Raw genomic sequence first — 22,188 nt, forward strand, 5'->3', positions numbered from 1 at the left:
AATCAGATTCTTCTCCTGTCTACAAAATTAATTTGCAGTAGACTGCCCAAAACTCCCAGAAAAACCATGCACATACAGCTTGTTTGTGTTGCACACTGGCAAGCAGTCAGAGGTATTGAGCTAATAATCCTCCCCATGATGCAAATTTGTGTGCATATACAATTCTGTCAGGGAAGCTTTAGACAGAAACAGCCTTGGCTTGCCAGAATCTACCTAAGCAAGTTGCTCAGACAATTAGCAAGCTTTTATCAGCATTGGGCATGTCAAGGCATTGACATTAACCTCCTTGCTGGTGGCATGTTCTTGAGATCCAAAAAAAAAGGTGTAGTTGTAGTCAACAGCTGTGCTGCTGCCTGGCAAAGGGAGAAAATTAACAAAGAAACAAGGTAAGAAATGACCAAATGAGAAGGGATGAGAGGAAAGAAGACACATAGTTGTTGTTTAGGATGTAAGCAAGATGATGAACATGGTTATGTCACTTAGTAACAGTGATTATTACTGGGCTGGCGTATTTATGTACACAACCTTCAGCTTCTACACAGGATGTCCAATTAGAGATGGTAACTCCATTAAGAGAAGACAATCAAGACCAATCAAGACACAGCTCAGAGCTGGTAACTATAAAGGTTTGATGCCATTTCCAAAATGTTTTAGGTCATTGTCATTCCAGGTGATTACTTTATTAACAACCATGAGCGCTCTTTGGGCTGACCAGACCTTTAAAGACCACACATGAACCTCGGTGTCTCCAGCTGGTGCCATTAACCACACATACACATGAGTTCACCCTGGATGAAGAGCTGCCATGAAGTTCTCCCCAGGCTGACAGGACAGCTTGGCAAAGTTTAATTCGGAAGGAAAGCAGTTCAGCTATGTTACCAAACCACCTCCTGTCCCCTGCATGTTTCCATTGGGCAGGAGCAGTACACTTGGTCTCTCCCTAGAGGAAAAATATTTGCAAGTTTTCTGACCCAGGAAATGCTATTGTAAAATAAACACCCCATGGATGAGCCTGAAGTCATCCACTTGAAACACCTTTACTGGGTGTCCTTTCATCCAGACTGACAGGCCAGAGTGGGGCTGGTGTGGGACTGCACGCTGTGACACGTGGGGTGAGGCGACAGGCACCAGCCAGCCAGGCTCGTGCTCTGGAGTGACCATCTTCACTGGAACCAAATAGCCAACTTGTACCTTCACTTCAGAGCACAGGGGAGTTGCTGGAAACTTGTGGAGGCATGTTCAATGGAAACGCACTGAAAGTTTGAGTGGACTAAGCCAGGTTTAGCCTGGAGAAAAGAAGGCTCAGGGGTGACCTTATTGCTCTTTGCAAGGCCCTGAAAGGAGGTTCTATCCAAGTGAGGGTTGGTCTCTTCCAGGCAAGCTGAGACAGAAGAGAGGTCGTAGTCTTAAACTGTGCTAGGGAAGATTTATGTTGGTTTAGGAGTTTAGGTTTGGACATCAGGAGGAATTTTTTCACAGCAAGGGTGATTAGACATCAGAATGGGCTGCCCAGAGAGGTGGTGGAGTCACCATTCCTGATGTGTTTAAGGAAAGACTGGCTGTGGCACTTACTGCCACGGTTTACTTGACAAGGTGGTGTTCAAGGGGCAGGTCACAGGTTGATGATCTCAAAAGTCTTTTCCAATCTAATCGATTCCTTGATTCTGTGACCTGGCTTCGAACTGAGTCACAGAATCAAAGAATCAAACCTACCCAGGAAGCAGCTCTGTTTTCGGGCCAGCACGGAGGGGAGCTCTGCCAGCCAGACCCGAGTCTCTTCGTGCGCCAAGGCTGGGGAGCTGAGCGGAAAAAGAACGAAAACCTGAGATTTTATTTTATTGCAAACGCTCGCTATAAGGAGGACGAACCCCGGCTGGTGCCGGGTGCACAGCTCCGCCGGAGCACGGTGACGAGGTGCGGGGAGCAGAGTCCAAGGACCGCGGGGTGGCAGGCCCGGCCCCTCAGCCGCCGCCACCTGGCGGGCGGGAGCCGGCAGGGGGCGCTGTGCCGGCGTCGCGGTGCCGGCAGGGGGCGGCCGTATGGCGGCGACGGCGCTCCGCCTGTGCCGCGCTGCGCGCCCGCTGCCGGCTGCTGCCGCCGCGGCCCGAAACACGGCCCCAGCCCCGCGGCCGCCTGCGCGCCCCTCCGCCTCCTCCTCTTCCTCATCCGCCTCCTCTTCTGCTTCCCGCCACTCTCCGCCGCAGCCCGTCATGCAGGCCTTCCAGTACCCCGAGGTGTACCGCGACGAGACCGCCGTGAGTACAGCGCTGGCTGGGACAGCCCCTGGCGTGCGGCGGCCGCCGGGCCCGGGCGCGGGGCTCCCGGTTTGCCATCCCCCGCGGGGCCGCCTCGGGGCGGGAGCGCCGCCTCGGCTCTCGGGGCTTTGTTCGGCCGCGGAACGCCCGGCGTGCTCCGTGCAGAGGGCCTCGGGTTTGTCGCGGCCGCGGCGGCGGCTGGGGGCTTGTTAGGCGGAATCGGGCCCTTGCGCCGGTGTCTCCGGGCACGTCCCGCGTGTGCGGGGCCGGCGTGGCCGGGAGCCGGTCTGGGGCGGGCGGCGGGACCGGAGGTCCGGGAACAGCGACCGCACAGCGCATCCCGGAGCTTCAGTACTGGTGCGAATGTCAGGGAAACCCAGGCCTCCGCCCGGGCTGCAGCAGCGTCAGCAGAGGAACAGATAGTCTATTTATATAGGATGGCACATCTGTAACGCAGTCCCATCTCCCTGTGTCTCCACCGTATCTGCATACACAAGGGATTACGATATAAGTTTGGCTAAAATGGGTTTGTTCGATTTTCTTTCCCTTCCTCAAAGCACTGTGCATTGTGCACCGGCCAGGAAGAATTTACATTGCATTTAAACCAAACTGTTTGCCAGTATGAGTCAAAGCTGGAAAACATCCTGAAGTATTTACTTTCCTAGTTTACTGAAAGGCTGAACTGTGCAAGCCCTAGTAGCAGGTATCTAGTAATTTTTTGTGTACTGGAGGAAGGAAGCAGGTAAATTCAACCATGTGGATTTGGATTAATATTTTGTGGGTTTGTTTGTTTGTTGTTTTGGGGGTGGGCTTTTGTTTTTTTTAGATTATGATTTTTATATATATATATATACAAATTACGCTCATATTTGTGGGCAACCATAGTAGGGAGGGCCAAACTACTCCATTTGTCTAACCATATTTTGGGTACGTTGAGTAATCAGGTTTTATAATTTGGCTTGAAAACCTTAAGAGTCTTGCTTTGGTTGGTGGGGTTTCTTTTCTGCATACTAATCGGTCTTGTGGAAGGAATTTATGTGTATTTCACCATTTTTCTGGTGCTCTGTGTTTTTTTTCTGAGAACTACTCTGCTGCTGTGGAGCCATCACCAAAGAATGGTAATACTAGTAACTCATCTGGGAGCATTGTGTTGGTTCTCTCTTTCTTTGCTCCTTAGCACTGTATACTTTTGTGAAATCCCACATGCCCTTCATTGTGCTGACTGTCATGGACAAGCACGTCTTTTGTGAAATCACTGTCTTTTATAAATTCAGGTGTCGGATTACCATGGATGTAAAATCAGCGATCCATACTGCTGGCTTGAGGATCCCGATAGTGAACAAACGAAGGTAACCTTTCTTTGCATGGAATGGTTGTTTTCACATGGTTCTCTTTCACAGACCAGATGCATTGGTATTCTGATTATGAAGTGCCAGCAAATACTTCTTGAAAACTTACATAGTGAATGAAGGCGTAGTTGATGTGGTATCTCATGGTACCAACAGCAATGCCGTTGTTTTGTCCCTGTTTTAATGGGGGAGGGATTACATGGGGCTTTGATCAACCTGGTTTACTGGCAAATGTCCCACCCCATGGCAGGGGCATTGAACTGAATCATCTTCAAGATTTTTTCCTATCCAAACCTTTCTATGGTTATATGAAAGTCTGAAGCACTTGGTGTAACTTAGATCACAGAATTTTTAAAATGAAACCCATGCTTATCTTGCAACCATTTTTCTTGGCCAGTTCAAATGCTCAAGGTGGTTGTGTCATACTGAAAATAAACATAAAAACTTTTTTTCCCTGTGTGCGCTCAGTTGGAGGAGTCAAGGGCAGCTATAAGCTAACAAACTCCCTTCTCCAGATGGGTAATGTATAAAAATGTAATAAAAGCAAACTCTTGGTCAGGTGGGGAAGTTCCTATCTCACTTTGGGGAAAGGAAGTGTAGAATCTGAGTTCATGCTCTGTTGCTGTTTGGCTGTTGACTTCCAAGACAGATTGAGGAAACATCCCCGGCATAGCTGAAACATGCCACACTGCTGAAACACTTCTGGTAATGACATATAGGCCACAACTGCAACACCACACTTTCACTGTTGTCTTGGCCTTGGCTTAGTTGGACTTTCAGCTTCTTGGTTTAACACTTTGTGAGAAATAAATTCATTTTCAGACTACAGCAAAGTCTTTTGCTGCAATGTCAGTCATATACAGTACCTTAACTCACTGACAGTGTAGGCAGTAATGGTGAGCTTGTTCCAGATATGAGGGATAGACAAGTGATGAGAAAGCAGGGATCATATGGGGTTGAGTTGTACTATTCTGAACACGTGTATATTTGAATTGGGACCCTGAAACTCGCAAATCTACAATTGAATGGATTTGTAGTTGTAATACACCAGTGTTTTGTTCACATTTTGATAATTTTTCCAATTGCAGTTTGAATATTTTTTGTTAAACACTAAAAAAGTAAGTGCTCTGGGGCAAGTCACAAGAACTCTGATAATTTTTTTTTTTTTGTAATACTTAGGAAAAGTATGTGCTCTCTTGTAGGAGTTGCACTGAACTACCCTTGACTATGAATATATATATTCTTATATATATGTGTGTGTGGTCTGTAAAGACTTTGCAGTACAATAACAAAGACCAGTCATATTAAAACAGTTTCTATTCTGAGGCTTTTTCTTGGAAAATATACTGTCAATGAAATAGTTATCTTGATAGAGTAGTTTAGTAGAATGTAGAAAGGTGATAGGTTGTAAAAAAAGCATGGTTAAAAAGAATTTGTGGCATGTGTTTCTTAGATGAAATTTAGTTTGACTATTGTTTTAGAATAACAATCGGCCTACTTACTGGCGAGACAGTTCAGCCTCAAGTAGACCATCTCAACTCTTAGTATAATGCTTTAGAAATTGTTTTGCTTTTCAAATTACCTTATTTTCCAAAACAGCCAGAAGAAGTTGCCTTACTTGGACCCTTATTCTGTTATTTCTTCTGCTAGCAAAGTCTGTCCTGGTTCAAGGCCTATGATACATTGTCAGATGCAAATATCTACAGGTACAATAAAAATCTTTCTCTCTAGGTTCACAAGGGTGTACAGTTACTGTTAGCCTTGTACTGTTAGCCTGGGTAGCATCTGTTTAGCTCAGCATGGTGAATAGAGTTGTTTACTGTGAGAGTTTCTGCTGATACATGTTCCTGTGCTTTATCTTAGAGCAATATTTCAATTATGTATTTCTTTTCAAACATAAGTGCAACCTCATGCTCAAAAGTGTGGAAGCAGAAAGTTTCCAAACTGGACTGTATTCAAAACTCTTTGAAAAATCTGTAATTCCTTGCTTCTTTTTCATACAGCTGTGGCATTCCTTTTACAAGTAATCTTGGAATCTTTGGTGCTTACTGATTGGAAATGAGAAAAATATATTAAATTCCTGTAAAAGCAAAATTACTAGTGATTCAATTGTGAGTGTAATAATTAGTCTGTAAGCATGCTCTTGGGCAGAAAATGCTTGTAAGGAAAAGTCTGTGATTCTTCTTTGAATATTGCTAATGAAAGCAGATGTGGTAAGATGTGTCTATGCAGTTAAAAGTGGGTAACACACAGTTCCAGTATACCCTTGCAGCAATGTTGTCATTTTGGTCATGTTATTGATGGTTGAAACAACAATGTGTGCCAGTTTCTGTTCCCTACATGTAACTGGAAAGTGCTTTTGGCCATCCAGTACACTGGATCGTCTCACACATGTTTTTATAAGCCACCATTTCTCTGAAAATGTCTCAGGACTGGGACAAGTTAGTTTATTTGTGTAGGATCCACAGTCCATATTTTTGTGTATGTGGTCTTTGAAGTTCATGTGTTTCCATTGAGAGAAAACCAGTTCAGATAGACGTAATTCTTGGGTAGATGTGAATAAGTTCTTTCACCATCTGATGCGGGGACAGTTATAGCGATACAATGTGGAGGCTGCATGACTTACCACTGGGATGTGCTGTGCACATATTAATTCTTCACCTGAAGAATTAATACATGACTAAACACTGATAGCAGCTGGTAAGTGTGTGCCAGGTATTCTGCCTGTATAGCAGCTGGCTTTTCTGAAGATTTGTGAAGCACAAGTTGTGCAATATGCAATGTGGATTGTAGCCCTGCTATTCCTATGGATATGCCCTGCATGGAGGTGTAACTCAGATGTTACACCTGATTGCTCTATGACAGATTCAGGACAAGTAGAAACAATAGGCTCTTTCCAACCCTTCTCTGGGGAAGAGCACCATGTAAGCAAGAGATGAGTGGACAGGATTTCGTGCTGGAGGTGAGAGGCTTGCAGTCTGAGGGTGACACTGAAGCCGCAACATTTGGCTGTGAGTTACAGGTATACACAGTGTCCTGTCCTACCTGCTTCATGTTAGAGACAGAAAAGCCTGCATGTCTGCTTGTTAGCAGCTCTGATTCACCTTAAGATGCTTAGGTATTAATTTTATGTTAATGTACCATGCTATAAATAGGGATGATGAAACACCAACAGAGCACCAGGTTTTCCATGCATGCAACAAACAGCTAGAGTGGTAATGGTTTTGATCAGTGTCCTTAAGTGTTTGTGACAGGGAGCTGGAGTGTTTTAAAGAAAGCAGACTTCCCAAAGTTTTCAGGGATTAGTATTTTCTTCCTAAGAACTGACCTGTGAACAGTTCTTCGGGCTTCTCATGAAATACTGTCTAGGACTAATTCTGTGTGTTATGTTAATGATGTGAACAGATGATGCACATGAAATTTTGTGTCATCTTAAAGCTTTTCCTAGCTCCTGAAATAATAGTGCAGTCTGTGGGAAATATTTGTTATTTGGGCAAAAATGAGAGATTTTAAAAGCATGGTGTGCTTTTGGAGGTTGCTACTTTAGTTTTTGGGTTTTTTTTGTGTTTGTTTGGTTTTTTGTTTTCTTAAGGTTTCTTTGGTAGTTAGGGTTTTGGGTTGGGTTTTTCAAAAGGGGAAAGGCAGGAAAAAGGACTGTCTTGTCTTTTGGCTGCTTACCCCATTGTATGTCCTGGATAACCATTATTCAAGATATAAGCTGAGTGTTATTAAAGAATTCTGGCATAATGCAAATAAGCATGTGGGATTTTTCATGTGTGACACTGCATAATGTATATGGGGGAAAGGTGTCTGTGATGCATTGCTTCTGAAAACGTTTTCTTTAGAAAACAGGCATTTCTGCTTGAGTTTATATATTGATTTTTTCTTTCAGGCATTTGTGGAGGCTCAGAACAAGCTGACAGTACCCTTTCTCGAGCAGTGTCCTGTCAGAGGACTGTTCAAGGAGCGAATGACTGAACTCTATGATTATCCTAAGTACAGCTGCCACTTCAAGAAAGGAAAAAGGTATGTAAGGAATTTCTTTGGATGTGGTGATAAATGTGAATCAAGTCAGAAACAGCTACTAATTAGGAAAATTACTAATTAGGAAAAAAAATTATAAATTCTATTTGTAATTATTTCTTTATAGCTGGGAAGCAAAAAAAACTAAGCCACTGTTAATGTGTGGTTGTATGATGCTGAGCACAAGATGCTTCACTCTCTGCAGCTCCCAATCATATTATCTTCTTCTTTTGTTATCTTTTCTTTTTATAAGAAGAAGAATTTGTGAGTTGATCAGAACACAGACAATTTTGTAGAATATTGGTTATTAAAGTAGAGCTTTGAGGGTTCTTTTCAGAAAGGCTTGGTCACTGTCAGTGTAGTTACAGGCATGTTGTCTGAAAACAGCATAAGCCCAGATAGAATACTGCTCTTACATTGGTCTTTCTTTGAGCAGCTGGTAGGGTTTTTTGGTTTAGTCATAGTCAGTGAAAAGCAGTAGGAATTCCCCTGTGAAAAACTGTTCTGTAGCTGCAGGGGATATGGGAAAAATAATTTGGAGGACTTAAAGCAACTGATGGAAAAAGATCTGTTTTCTTAGAAACTAAGAAATCCTGCTATATTACAGTGCCTAACCTATTCATATCCCTGTTTTAATTCTGTGGCTAGGTGAAGAGATGGTGTTTCTGTGTCTTACCCAAGGTCTAGAGACTGCAGCTGCCACTGAATTTAATGTGACCTCTTTTAGAAACACTAGCATGCATCTAGAGAAAGGGAGTAAGGGGACTTAATTACATTTAAAGATTGTTTTAGCAGTTGAAAAAGAGGTAGTTCAAACAACCAGCCACTCATAATCATGGGAAACACAGATAATCTTTTTCAATATTTTCAATTTGTTTGATCCTTGTTGAGTGGGCTCCCAAATATGCCATGTACGTGTTCAGCATTATCCACAGATGATGAGATAGAGAGGATATCTTGTTGCCTTAAGATTTCTACACAGATATTGAGAGGGATTTGTCTTAGGGATCTGGTGCTGTGAGAAAGGCACTGATACTTGCTGCTAAGGGAGGGAAGTTATGTATTATGTGGGGTTTGGTGAAAGTGTATGACGGGGAGTGAGCCCAAGCTATTGGTGGATTTAATGTGGATTCTAATTGTTGTGGATGTGGCACAACATGTCAGTGTATAGAGGTGGGAGGTTTAAGCCCAGAAGCAGTGGAGCTATTTAGGACAGTGCCGTATCTGGGGAAGTATGCCTTATTGTGTGGGTCAGGCAAAACTTGTTAGTTTGTATGTGATGCTCATGCAGATGTAGCAGGTGACCAGGTCTGGGCAGTAGCTGCTCTGGGTTCTCTGACCCATTCTCCCTGTGCAGTGCAAACTTGCCTGGGTGCTGTTACCTTCAGTGCTATAAAGGCTTAATGTTGCAGAAGTGCTCATGGCAGTGATAAGAGATACAAATCCTTAATTTTATGCAGCTGACTGTCCTCCAGGAAGAACATTTGTGCCAGGAGCTTATGTGCTTGTAATTTATGACACTGTAGTTCAAATTTAATAGATGTCTTTTTAGTCTTTCTGAGTGATACTCTCTTTCTTGGCATGTGTTGGATTTAAATCAGAGCAATTCAAATATAATACAAAAAAGCCCTATGTTTTGGTGTTTGAGGCAATCAAGAGGTCTCTACCAAGTTAAATAACACTAAGTAAGGTGTGGGGTGAGGAACTATTGTGTTTGAAGAATTTTCAGAACTTTTCATGACACTCAGAAATTCTTAAATTTAGCTACTCTGGTTTTCTGATGAAGAATAGCTGCTAAAGGGCAGTGTCTGAAGAGTTACTCTGTAGAGTCTGCAGAAAGGAAGGCTGCCCAGGGAGGTGCAGTGGCTGTCACATTGCTTGACCTTTGCTTCCCAGCTTGTTGCCCAGCATTGCAAAGATGAAATTGGCAAGAAAATGCCTGATATATAGAAAATTGCTTTTCTTCTATTTCTTTTAATCTTTCAGTTTTGCAGTTGCTGAACATTACTGTTATTACTTGAATGTATTACTAGCTGATATTGTTAACCAGGCCTTTGTGAGTATATTTTCCCCTTCTGGTTTTACCAAGTTCCCATGTTTGTACCCAAGTATTTGTCAGTCTTAGGGAATATATTAACTTATTTTTAGATTTGGATGTTGCTCCATAAACTCCCCTTTTCCCCCAGGTGAAGCTGCTGTCTGGTTTTTTAATGTCGTGTTGTTGTGTAGTAAAGTTCTATGAATACAGGTGTTAATTTCTTTGAGCTCTGTAGTGTCTTAGGATGTGAAGAGTATCACTCACTAAAGAAAACTGTAATTGTCTGTTCCTGCAACTTTATCAAACATGAATTTGTAGGGACACTGAAACAGTTTTGGTTCTGTTTCATTTGAACATAAGTCTGTCACCCAGTGTGGATTTAAAGCAGCTGTGTAAATGACAAAGCTGAGAACATAAGGGATGGGAACCTGTGCCAGTACTTGTAACAGAGAAATACTGCAGCTGCCAGAGATGTTTAACATAGACAGTTATTTGGAGTTTATAGTATACTTAGAATTCTTTGAAATGCAGCGTGGAAAATGCAGCATGTATTTTTAAAGGATATTTTGGATGCATCCTTGCCATGACTCCTACTCTACTGTGAAACTTGTGTTTCCCTAACCAATTCATCTGTCTTTTATTCTCTTCATGACAGCCTCATACACGTTTCTCATACAGTCGCCTAACTGAAAATCAGAGTTCTTCCTACTTAATTTTTCCCTCTTGTGTTCTTTCAGGTATTTTCACTTCTACAATACAGGGCTCCAGAATCAGCGAGTTTTATACGTTCAAGACTCCTTGGATGCCGAAGCCAAAGTTTTTCTTGATCCAAATAAGCTTTCTGATGATGGCACTGTGGCATTACGAGGTTAGTGAGACAGCAGTTCCTGCTGAGTAAGTCTCAGTCTTAAGAAGTTGAAAATTTAATCAAAGTAATTACAATAGTCCTATGTGGATTTGTATGGTGTTTCAGAAGAATACTTCTAAATCCAGATTGTATCCGCAGTTATCTTGGTTCAGTTTCCTGTAGTAGTAGCTTTCCTGTACCTATGAGGGGGGTACAAGAAAGCTGGAGAGGGACTTTTTACAAGGACATTTAGTGATAGGACATGGGCAAATGGTTTTAAACTGAAATAGGTTTAGATTAGATATTATGAAAAAATTATTTACTGTGAGGGTGGCGAGGCGCTGGAACAGGTTGCCCAGAGAAGTTGTGGATGCCCCATCCCTGAGAATATTCAAGGCCAGGTTGGATTGACCTTTGAGCAACCTTTGTCTAGTGGAAGGTGTCCCAGTCTACAGCAGGAGGGTAGGAACTAGATGATCTTTAAGATCCATTCCATGATTGTGTGGTTGTTCTTGGTTGTGTGACATCACATTATGTTTACCCCTGAGGACAGCTAGACGGAATTGTGTTCTGAATCAGAATGGCCACTCTTATGTTCTTATGGGAGAGGATATATTGGTGTGGCACAGTGGGGCCTCTCAAAACTATCATGTCTCTGAAATGCAACGTTTTCTTAGATTGTTTTTTGGTTGTTGCTTTCAGGTCTGTACAGGCCTGTGATAATTCAGTCTCTTCACCTGACTTAATTTGCAAGCATGAATTTGATCTTTATCAACTACAATGGAACCTCTTCATTCCTTAGTGTTTGGATAAAGTGAAATATATACCACAGGTTATGGATGCTAACTATGAAGCAGGGAGCACAGTGCCTGTGGAATAGCAGGCCACATAACTTTCTCAGTCTCACTTGAGAAAGTGGCCTGAGAAATCATAAGGAGGAATTAAAACAATCCTTAGAGACAGAGAACAGCCTTGCAGGTGCTGTTTGTCTGTTCCTTGTTTTCTTGCAAGAGAAAATCGAGGGGTGGTGTACCCCACTGACCAATGATGGTGATGTGTTAGTTTACTAACCAATAAGAGTTTTACTTTTCTGTACTTTCACATATCAGTATATAAAAGAAGATCTGAAGTAATAAACCTTAAGAGAGAAAGAACTCTCCTGTTCAATTCACAAGAGAGTGTGTCAGCCGTTCCCAATAGAGCGACAACAGGTCTTAGCTGAGAATACTGGTAGTTAACCATTTGCATGCTAGTGCCAAAGTTTTCCAGTGACTTCGGTTTTCGGGGTTTTAAAGGGACTAGTTTCAGTGACTCAATTTTTTAAGTGATATTTACACTGTTTCAGGAGACGTAGCTTGCATCTCTCTTAGCTTCTTTGGTACTGTTTCTCTCTTAAAATTTTGCTCAAGTTCTCTACCAGTGTTCATTTTCATTTTCTATCTCTTCCTGCCAAGCTCAGGGCGGTAGAAGAAATACAATTCAAACCATAATTCAGATATTTGGCATAAGTTATGTTACTGAACATGAATACACTTGCTGAGTATCTGCATCTAAACTTAGATCTGTGAATGAATTGAGAAGTCACAGAGACTGGAAAAGTCCTGTGAATCCCAAGTGATAGCAGATGTAGTGTCTTGCACTGTTTTTTAGGAAATAAACCTTCTCTTAGTGTTTGGTGAACATTTCCTTTAACTAGTATCTCAATTTCATCTCTTCATTTGTTTCTGATTTCTTAGGTTATGCATTCAGTGAAGATGGTGAATATTTTGCATATGGCCTAAGTTCTAGTGGCTCTGATTGGATTACTATAAAATTTATGAAAGTAGAAGGTCCTGAGGATCTCCCAGATACACTGGAGAGAGTTAAATTCAGTTGCATGGCATGGACCCATGATGGAAAAGGCATGTTCTATAACTGCTACCCGGAACAAGATGGGAAAAGTGATGGTAGGTATGACCATTCTAATTGCATGCTATGTGGAAGCAAAATCACTTTTGCAGTGAATTGGAGCAACAAATAATTAGTTCTACAAATCTCTTGAAATAAGTAGCTGTATTGGTTGTGCAATTAGAGATCAAATTATGTCTTGTATGGCCGAATCCTATGTTCAGTTAGTGGAAGTCACTTCTTGTCTGCCTGCCCCTCTTTTTCTCATAAAAGTTTGATCCTCCTTTACTTTTTCTCTGGGATGATTTACTTAGGTTCCATATTGTTTGTGGTATTGGCTAGAATTTGATGTCTGGTGGCAGCTTACTTCGATCTTTCCCCTTACACATTTGTGTGGGCGTAGATAAACTGCTCATGGAGATGGACCTCATGAATAGCAATGTGAGGCATAAGGTTTTTGTTGTTCAACCAGATTAATTCATGTGTGGTTCACAGCAAAGCAAAACAAAATGTTTGAACTAGAAAAATTCAAGGAGCACCACACAAAGTTGAAAGACTTGCAGAGGAGTATCACTGGGGAAGAAATTTATCAGCTTTTTTAATAAAGCAGAGTTACTGAAAAATTTCTTCAGGAGATGTGCTCTTTGTTAAACTGGAGAGAGCCTGAATTTTGCCTCTGTATTTGCTTTTGAAGCCTATAATTTTGCCAGACTTGCAAGATAGATTCCAGCCTTGGAAAATATTGCAAGAATGAATTTTTTTTAAAAAAAATTAATCAAGTGGCACCTCATGCAGTGCTTTAAAATACATCACTTTTATATTTTCAGCAAATGCAAGCATGAAGGTTTCTAGAAATGTTAATTAGCAGTAAATCTCCCCTTAGTTGCTCTGGGTGAAATAGAAATGAAAGTTTCAATGGAGGGTGGCAGGGATTCTTGTTTTTTTTTCGCTTTGCTTGCTCTTATTTCTAAAAAACAAAGCTTGAAATGATAAACCTTCAGATTTCAAGAAGGTATTACCAACAATAAAAGGAAAGGGTTCCTGTTTAAACAGGTTTCCAGCGTGAAGTTTGATCTTGTTTTGTAGGGGGGGTGTTTGTTTGGAGGGGAATGGTTTTAACTTGGAACCATTTCAGAAGAGAAGTTCTCTCCTCTGAATTTCTTTTCTATACAAAGGGATACAGAAGTTTCTAAGGGTTCCATATGATTGTTGCATTTCTTTGAGAACTTGCTGGTTTAAATATCTGCATTTCACTAGGCACTGAGACCTCCACTAATCTGCATCAAAAGCTGCATTATCACGTATTAGGAACTAACCAGTCAGAAGATATCCTATGTGCTGAATTTCCTGATGAACCAAAATGGATGGGTGGAGCTGAGGTATGGTAAACATCCTGCACCATATCACTGTCATGATCTGTGTTTTAGATTCTAACAACTAATAGCAAACATTAATTTTAAAACATGTTGTTAAAAGAACACTTTTTATTAGTGTTGTAGAGTTGGCAATTGAACTAAGAATCATTGATTAGGAATTTCTGAAAATAAGACTGCCTAATTTGCTTTAAATCGCTCCTCCAGCCTGCAATGACACAATCAAAAACTCTTTCTCTTCACTGAGATCATTTTGCCTGATACACATTCCAAGACAGAGAACATCATTTGATGGATAATGGGTTACTGTTCTTGGTTTTTTTTGGTCAGTGTTCAGCCCCAGCTTCTAATTCCCGCGCAAAAACCTTTTTCTAATAGTCAGCATGTCTGGATATTCCCTGCCACATATTTATTTGGTTATATTTAATTTTGCAATGTCTTCCCTGAAAAATAAATATATTTGTTCTTCTTAATTGAGGAATGGAAATACACAGGTCAAAATATGTAATACTGTGTGTATAATTGGAGAACTCTAAGTTTCCCTACAACAAGTTTTATCAGCACACATATGGTACAGACTGTGTTATTGGAAATGGAATTAATTTCCTAAGTTTATTTTGTTGAACTACTACTATATAGTGCAAAGTCCCAGTAAACCTAATTAATGTGTTTTATTCCCCATGTTAAATTTAGTGATGTGTAGTTGAGTGCACTGTTTTGAAGTGATGGTCATTCCATTTATCAGAGAACTGACGTTTTTCTTGTGGATGAATACTTCTAATACTCTGTACTCTCCTGCCTACTATGTTTGATAAGACATTTTGTTTCTATAGTCTCTATTTTGTCTGACACTTTTGAAGAATATTAAGTGTTTTTAGCCTGGTTTGGAGTACTCAGTTCTTACGTGCTTTTCTCTGTGATAACCTCTTTTGAAAAATGTGATCATCAGTTTGTGTCACTTTCCAACACATGAACCCATGAAAATGTTAGGGGTGTCTTTATTGTAGGCTGCCAGAAAACAAAGGTTCTTTCAAAGAATTTGAACAGTGGGATTTAAAATGAGACAGTAAGTGAGAATATGAAGAGCTTCCCAGCAAAGTAATGGCACTGTGCTTTCTCTAACAAATCAGACTTAATCTGTAGGTTCTGCAAATAACCACAACCTCATTTACACAATTTCATGTATTCATGAAACATTTTTAGCAACTGGCCTGAATATCAATGTAAGCTTGCAAATGGGACTTGGGTTTTTTTTTAATGGTTCAAAAACCAGTCAGTTTGGGTTTAAGTGGCAATAAAATGGAATTTGGACATTTTTATGCTTATTTTTCCCTAGTTCTATAAATAAAGGGTTTTTTTTGGTGACAAATATCCTGTAATGATGTATCCCCTTATTCACATTAGTGATGCTTATTAGTAGTAGTAGTATTAGTATTAGTACTCCTTTTCAGTATCATGTGATAAACTACACGTGTTGTGAAGGCACATTCATTTTTCATGTTGCAGTCTGATTAATTAGACTTTTGCTTTAGAACAGGGGGGTAAAGGAATGTAGCAGAGCTATGAGTTCTGAAACCACTGGTGTTGAACAGCCCCAGTACTATTGTGAAAGTGGGAAGGACAGTGCATGGAGAAACACCTTCCTAATGTGGGATTTTGTTTAATAAATTGATGTTACAGGATCGGTAGGGCTGCTTATGGTGGTTTTCATGACCTCTAGGAGACATAATAAACTTCCAGAGATATTGGTATTTAGGAAGAAAGGCTATTTTAGGGAGGAGTGGAAATACAGCGATCCACCTCTGCAAATAATAATTAACTTTTCTAAGTGAGAATACTTTAAAACAGTTAGTATTCTGAGGTTGTGCTGTGAGCTCCAGCTGTAACACATGGCTCTGCTGTAGTGATAATGATTAAAAAGTGGTTTTTAACGGTCAGGAGAAAAATATTCTGCAATTAAAAAAACCCAAAACAACAAAACCCAAACCAAAACAGCGCAGTTGCAAAACGTGGTTTCATCCTTGGGCAATGGGTAAAAGTCTTCTTTTCAGCCTATTTCAACAAGTTTTCTTGTCAGTTTTTCTAAGTGTTTGAGAAAGCAGAAGACCACAAAGTAATAGGGGAAAAATTAAGATACCATTAGTCAAAATCAAATTATATGTCTGTTTGGTGCTGTCCTGAATATACTTCCTTGGTGCTAAGCTGCTGCTATAGATTTTAAAATACAACTTTGCACAGCTCAACATGTTATAAAATGCATGCTTTCTTTCATGCATTCCTGTCAGATAAATTAAAAAATGGTTTAATTTCACAGCTTTGCTAGTCCCACTAGTTAGAGACATTGTTTTACCCAAGCTCCAGTGAAAACAGTTGAATTATGGTGTGGGTTTTCTAGTCTTAAATACCAAACCTTTCTCTACAGTGGGGGGAGAGTTGAACTTTCATACCTAGGTTTGAACAGAATTTGCAGATCTTGCAACCAAGGTCAAAGAAGACAAATACGTTGTTTGCAAGTGAAAAGCACCTGAGAAGGAGATCCTTCAGAGACTGCAAAATTAATAATGTTGCCATGATGCTTCATAAAAAATAACCTCAGGTGCACTGTAGGGAGTCAGAGTGGTTTGTATTCTCAAGATCTGGATGATCAGAAACTAGGTCATCCATAAGGACAAAAGAACATTGTATAAAATTTTGTCAGCTTAATAGATTTACAAGATAGTATGCAAGCAAATAGCTCCACGGTTCTTTTCCTTATTATACATTCAACACCAACCCTAAGTATGCTTGATTTAAATAAAATCTGTGGTGCTGAAAATGCTGTTGGCAGAGAAATATAGATGCATTTCCAGCTCTTCACTTGAATGGATTGTTTGTGAGGAAAAATACTGTTTATTGTTAGTCAGATATGTAAGTTTTGAAAAAGAGGCTATCAGATCTTTTAATTATTCTAGAAAAAGCACATGCATTTCTGGTACTGATTCTAGAATGGTGGGAGAGTTGTGATGAGCAGGGATAGAGTTTAATTGAATAACAGCCCGGCAGAGGGCACTCTGGTATGAAGATTTTTAAAACCTTGGCAATGTCATATGTACTCTGGGAAAACAGGGGCTTCCCATGCTTCTCTGTTGAAGGAGCATTTTCTTGCTTCTTCTCCAGGCTGAATAAGCATATCTCTCTTTCACAGACGGACTGTTATTCTCAAAATTAAACAATAAGTTATATAACAGTCTTTCACAGTTGGTAGTGCAAGAAGTCCCTGTGGTACCACACCAGGAAAGTAAACAGAACAGAAAGGAGTGGGTGAGGAGAACCCTCCTATCCCAGCTCTGCCAGCAGTAAAATAAGTACAATTTTTCATGTTTTTTAACAATCACTGTGCACTGTCTCTGAATTGACAATTTTATTTTTTTTTTTAATTCTTAATTTTATATTTAGAGCTGTCAGTTAATATCAATGGGTCTAAACCAGGGGGGTGATCTTGCACATGAAATTCAGAGCACAGAGAAGTAGGCTGTGCCAGATGTGTGCTGGCTATAGTGTTTTCACTGCAGCAGTGCAGAGGCATCCACAAGGGAAAAGTGAGCAGCACGGAGGGGAAGGGCTGAAAACATTGTCATTTTGCTCTAGTGAGACACACACTGCTGGGTAAAACAGGGCTGTGGAAATTTTTCTAAAGCCTTATACTGTCTTAGTCAAGGATGAATCTTGAATAGAAGCCTAGTATTAATATCTTCCTGCAGCTCTGGCAGTAGGCCCAGAGCATTTTACTCTTAAGAAAGAGGCAGGTAATCATGGCTGCACATGGCACTACGGCAGCTGATAATCTCTTACATAGCCAGGTTCCAGATCCTTTGGTGCTTTCTTTGCTCAAAAACAAGCTGAAAGCCACAGTAAAAAATGTGTGTGATGTTTGTCACCCCAGAAAGCTACTGATTTTATTCTGTGGTAGACTTAGGAAAGAGAATGCATGTAAATATGTGTGTACATACTGCTGTGTTCCTCTTCAGAGCAAGGCTGCCTGGTGTTCTGTTGGAATTGTAATAGTCATAAGCACAATATTCTAGGGTTAAAATCCCTTTTCTCTGTCTTTGGTAGGCTCTCTCAACCCCAAGGTTATCAGAGGCTCAAAAGTATATGGTCAGAATAGAAGTGCTCTTTATCTCAGCACATTGTATCTAAAATCCAAGAATAAAATCCCAGCTGGAATAAGGGATTTGAATGAATGCCCAGAGCAAGTTTTCTAACCTGGTGAGTGTGTGGATAGAGCACATCAGAATGTTGTTTGCATATAACTGTGTCCACATCCTGCCTAAAGTGTGTCAGGCTTGCACCTCAGAATGTAGGGGATTGGAAGGGGATTATATTTGACCTCATCCTGAAATTATGCATTCCTGTGATCACCCATCATTAGGGCTTCTGAAATCTGGTTGATTCTGAAATCAGTACTCTGCGAACAGAAAACAAAACAGCACCTTTATAACCTGAGAGCAGCAGCTTCAGGTGGCTTTGATTGTGCAGACAGAAAGCTCCCAAGAGGTTGCTTTGTGAGAGGGATTTCATGCCCCAATCCTCAATGTCTCAAAACACTGTGAGAACATAAAATGTCATAGGAGCTATTTGCAAGCTTCAGTGACTTTCTGGCACCACTGCAATGATAATATCAGAATGTAGCTATCGGTTTCCTTTATTAAAAGGACAACAAACCAGTACCACACCCCACAACCCCCACAAAAACCCACAACCCTTTACAAAAGGGTTTCCTATTCTAGGAAAGAAAATAGCTTTGATTTTTTCTGATAAAAAGTGAGATAATAAAAGTGGAATTTGAAAGGGTAGGAGACAACTATGGGGGTTCTTCGTGATCATGCAGGCAGATCTTGCAGCACTGGCGCATGTGCACATCTGTGATAGTAGAACACTTGAGGCTGTTCACACAGTGTAATTGCTCTTTACTTGCCAAATGTTTCAGCAAATTTTACAGTAATTTTATTTTTTTCTCTGTAGAACCCACATGCCTTGTGGGTTTTTGTTCATAATATTTTCCTTTGTTCATCTGATAGAAAGCTTAAAAATACTCATAAACAACAAAAGAGGTAATTTCTACAGCAAGTGAAAGGTTTCTTGAATGTAAATTCTTCTTAGTGGGGTCATATCCAGGGTCAGTGGTGTTATGTAAAAGTCTTTGTGCAGAATATATCTAAAGTTAAGGAAGCAATTGCTGTCATGAATCTGTTTTACTATGGTGACTGGGTACATTCCTAAATAAGTATTTTTTAAAAAAAATATATTCAGTTACTCTGGGTGGTTTTAAGCTGTTATATTCATAGCATATAGTGAAAATTGTAGCAGTGTGAAAATCCAGCTTATTGATGCAATGAGTTTTTAGTTCCTAGTTCTTAATCCCATGTGTTGCATGGTTGCATCTTTATTGCCACACATCTTTCTTTTTCTGGATGATCTGATCTTTCATGGCTGGATACGTTACAGTTAGTAATTTGACCTTTTAGCTCTGTTGGAAAGCTTTGATTCTGTCTGTGATTTTTGTGAACTTTAATTTTTTATTTATTTTTTTTTAATGTGATTCATTTGCTGTGCTTCATTGGAAATGCATTAGATAGCAATGACAATTGCTCAGTTTCATATGCAAAGGGTACCAGTGCATGAAGAGCAGTAGTTTGTGAAATAACTGCAGATGCAAATCAGATTGTAGATTACCAGAATGTTAATGCCTGTGGTTAAGAAGAGAGTTTATCTTTTTCTCAACACAGGCATAGGATCTAATAATTGAATTTTATTTATTTTATTTTTAGTACCTTGTTACACAGAAACAAATGATGCAGTTACTAGGTTTTTTCCACCTTGATTATAAAAAAGGGCAAAGGTAGTAAAACTTTTGGGCTTACTATCTATAAAGGAATGACATGTATAATTATAAGGGAATAATAATTGCCTTAATAGAATACAACATTATCTAAGGGCCCCTACTTGTGAATTAAATATAGAGAGCTCTTCTGTATCCTCAGTCTGGAAGTGGTGACTGTCCAGGTAACATCCACAGAACTTGCATTAATATTTACTGTTGGCATGCACATGACTTGAAAGTAGGGCACTCTAATATCTCTCATATTGACATTTTAGTTGAGCGATACATAAAACCAGGAAGTCTAAAAACCCAACAGCTTTCTTGTGTTCATTCTTTTTTGTCATTGTTTGTTCAATTATGTATGAATTTTTGGTCTGAAATCTGCTGCTGCTAGACAAAATATTTCATTTTGTTTTTTCTGTGGATCCTCATAAGCCTTTTGCAGTTTTTTATATGGCTTGTATAATGAATTAGTTGTATTTTGTAACAAAAGATGAGATTTGAGTGGTTAGAAGATTCTTTTTCTAATTAGACTTCCAAATAATTTTTCTTATTTTGGTGTTTATTACAGTAAAGTTATGGGTAAAATGCTTCTTCTCTTAAAGTTTGTCTTAGCAGTGGTTTCTGTTCATCAAAATGGAGAGAACAGATAACACTGAAGCAAAATTGCTAGGCAAAAAAAAACAACTCAGAGAAAACACTCCACTATAAACCAAAATGCTACTATAAAGGAGGATTTGAAGGTTTTGATGCTTGACAGCATCAAAATAGATAAAATAGTAGTTGGGACTACTGCTATCTTAGTGATACTGTTGTATATGTTTGCAAAGTGTAATGTTGGTCACAAGAAATATTTAAGAAATAGTAGATCTAACAAACTCAAAATTGCCAATTGACCGAATGACAGTAGTAATGAAACTAAAACCTACATACCAACATCAGCTCTTTGAAATAATCCTTCCTTTACTAGTCCTGAGTTAGAGATTACTGTGTTTATGCCAGTAAAATCATTGTTATGCTGAAGGTTTTTAAAAGCTCCAGTTGAAAGGCTACAGGATTTCTTCTGTCCTGTTTTGACAGATAACTAAATGTTGTTTTAAGAAGTGCAATTGCTTTATAGCCTTACCTTTTAACAGTGTGTGTTATTTGAAATTATGGTAATTATTTTAATGAGAGAAATGTGCATTGACTGGCATTCCAGATCTCTCTCAGAAATTCTTGAGATATGTTTCCTTGTCATCTTAAATGTGGGAAACCGGGTCTAATGTTGCAGCTGTCCCCCTTATGCTGAACCATAAATGCATTCTGATATTGAGTGAGGTACTAGTAGGAAATTTCAGTTCATAAAATTGTGAGCCAAGAGCAGGAACTGCAGCTCAGCTCATGAAGATGACGTAGCAGTGTAAGAGTAACTCAAATGATAGTTGATAAGTCCTATTTCCTTTTGCCATCCTGAAACCCTGACTCTTGCCTGTTTGCAGTGTAGGGTCAGTGGCATTTGGGCTGTGATTACACATTCGTCAGTGCTGCAGTCTGAACTGCCTTGAGCAATCTCTGCCCCTGTTACTCATGTTTCCAGCTGTTTGCTGCTGTGTGTTAGCTTGGTCATTTGTGCAACTGAGCAGTGAACTGATTGAGATACTAATCTGGCAGAGGGGATTCTATTCTTCTTTTTTAATTGTGGATTGTTTAAGTTTTTTTCTTTCCCCTTCCCCTCCTGGATTCTTTGTTTTGTTTCCTCTGGATTCTTTCTTCTTTTCTGTTTATTGGAGGTTTAAATTTTTGGGTTTTATTTTAACATGCAATTTTTTCTGTTGGATCAGTTCCCTGAAGTGGTTTACTTAACAAATGGTGGATGCTTGTACTGGCACGACATGGGCAATGAACACAAGCAACGACAGCAGTATGAAGAGCTAGAGAGTGCATAAGCTGATGCTGCTGCCAGGATTGCTTATCAAACTGTAACTTTGCGATATGGATGTCTAAATCTGCAGTATAATACTGAACATTTTGGTATGCTGCAATCAACCATCCTGTCCTGTTTCTGTCAAATTCTTTTGGGTTGTAGAACTCACTGGTATAAGAATAGTTTTAGTGATAGAGACACGTAATTGGTATCCCACCAGCAAGATGCTTTGGGAATTCTTACTTCGAGTTAAACATAAACTGCTATCAACTCTTTAACTAGTCCAGCTGGGTATATGGAAGGAAAAATTAGATGTACTCAGATTTGCTGTCATCAGATATTCTGAATTGCCCTTGCAACAACATCAGAAATTTGCAAATCTCTGTTCTTTCTTGGGTGAAGTTATTAGTCCTCTCTTAACAGTTTTATTCAGAGAATCAAAGAATAAATTTATGTGGGTTCTGACTGTGACTAAAAGGGTTTTTGTGTGTCATACTCTTGAGTTTAACTGAAATCAGTATTTTTATATACAACTTAAAATTATTTGTTAAGTTTTTTCAGTAGGTGAGAAAGTGAAGGGAGCTGGGTGCTTTCACAAGTATGGACAGATGTTTAAGCGGCATATGGCAATCATTTTCTTAATTAAA

At 39.9% G+C, this 22,188-nt stretch overlaps 1 protein-coding gene across 1 annotated transcript in view; it reads left to right on the forward strand.

Moving 5' to 3' along the window:
• The first annotated feature begins 2,032 nt into the window (after nucleotides 1-2,032).
• The window catches only part of PREP (prolyl endopeptidase), an 85,759-nt gene continuing 65,603 nt past the window's right edge, over nucleotides 2,033-22,188 (forward strand). The window contains exons 1-6 of the mRNA XM_015622340.3: nucleotides 2,033-2,255; nucleotides 3,530-3,604; nucleotides 7,497-7,630; nucleotides 10,403-10,533; nucleotides 12,249-12,458; nucleotides 13,657-13,778. Of these exons, the coding sequence (XP_015477826.1) occupies nucleotides 2,040-2,255; nucleotides 3,530-3,604; nucleotides 7,497-7,630; nucleotides 10,403-10,533; nucleotides 12,249-12,458; nucleotides 13,657-13,778 (888 nt within the window). The 5' untranslated portion in view covers nucleotides 2,033-2,039. The remainder of the gene's footprint in view (nucleotides 2,256-3,529; nucleotides 3,605-7,496; nucleotides 7,631-10,402; nucleotides 10,534-12,248; nucleotides 12,459-13,656; nucleotides 13,779-22,188) is intronic.

The sequence above is a fragment of the Parus major genome, chromosome 3, assembly GCF_001522545.3.
Source record: "Parus major isolate Abel chromosome 3, Parus_major1.1, whole genome shotgun sequence".
Classification (NCBI taxonomy): domain Eukaryota; kingdom Metazoa; phylum Chordata; class Aves; order Passeriformes; family Paridae; genus Parus; species Parus major.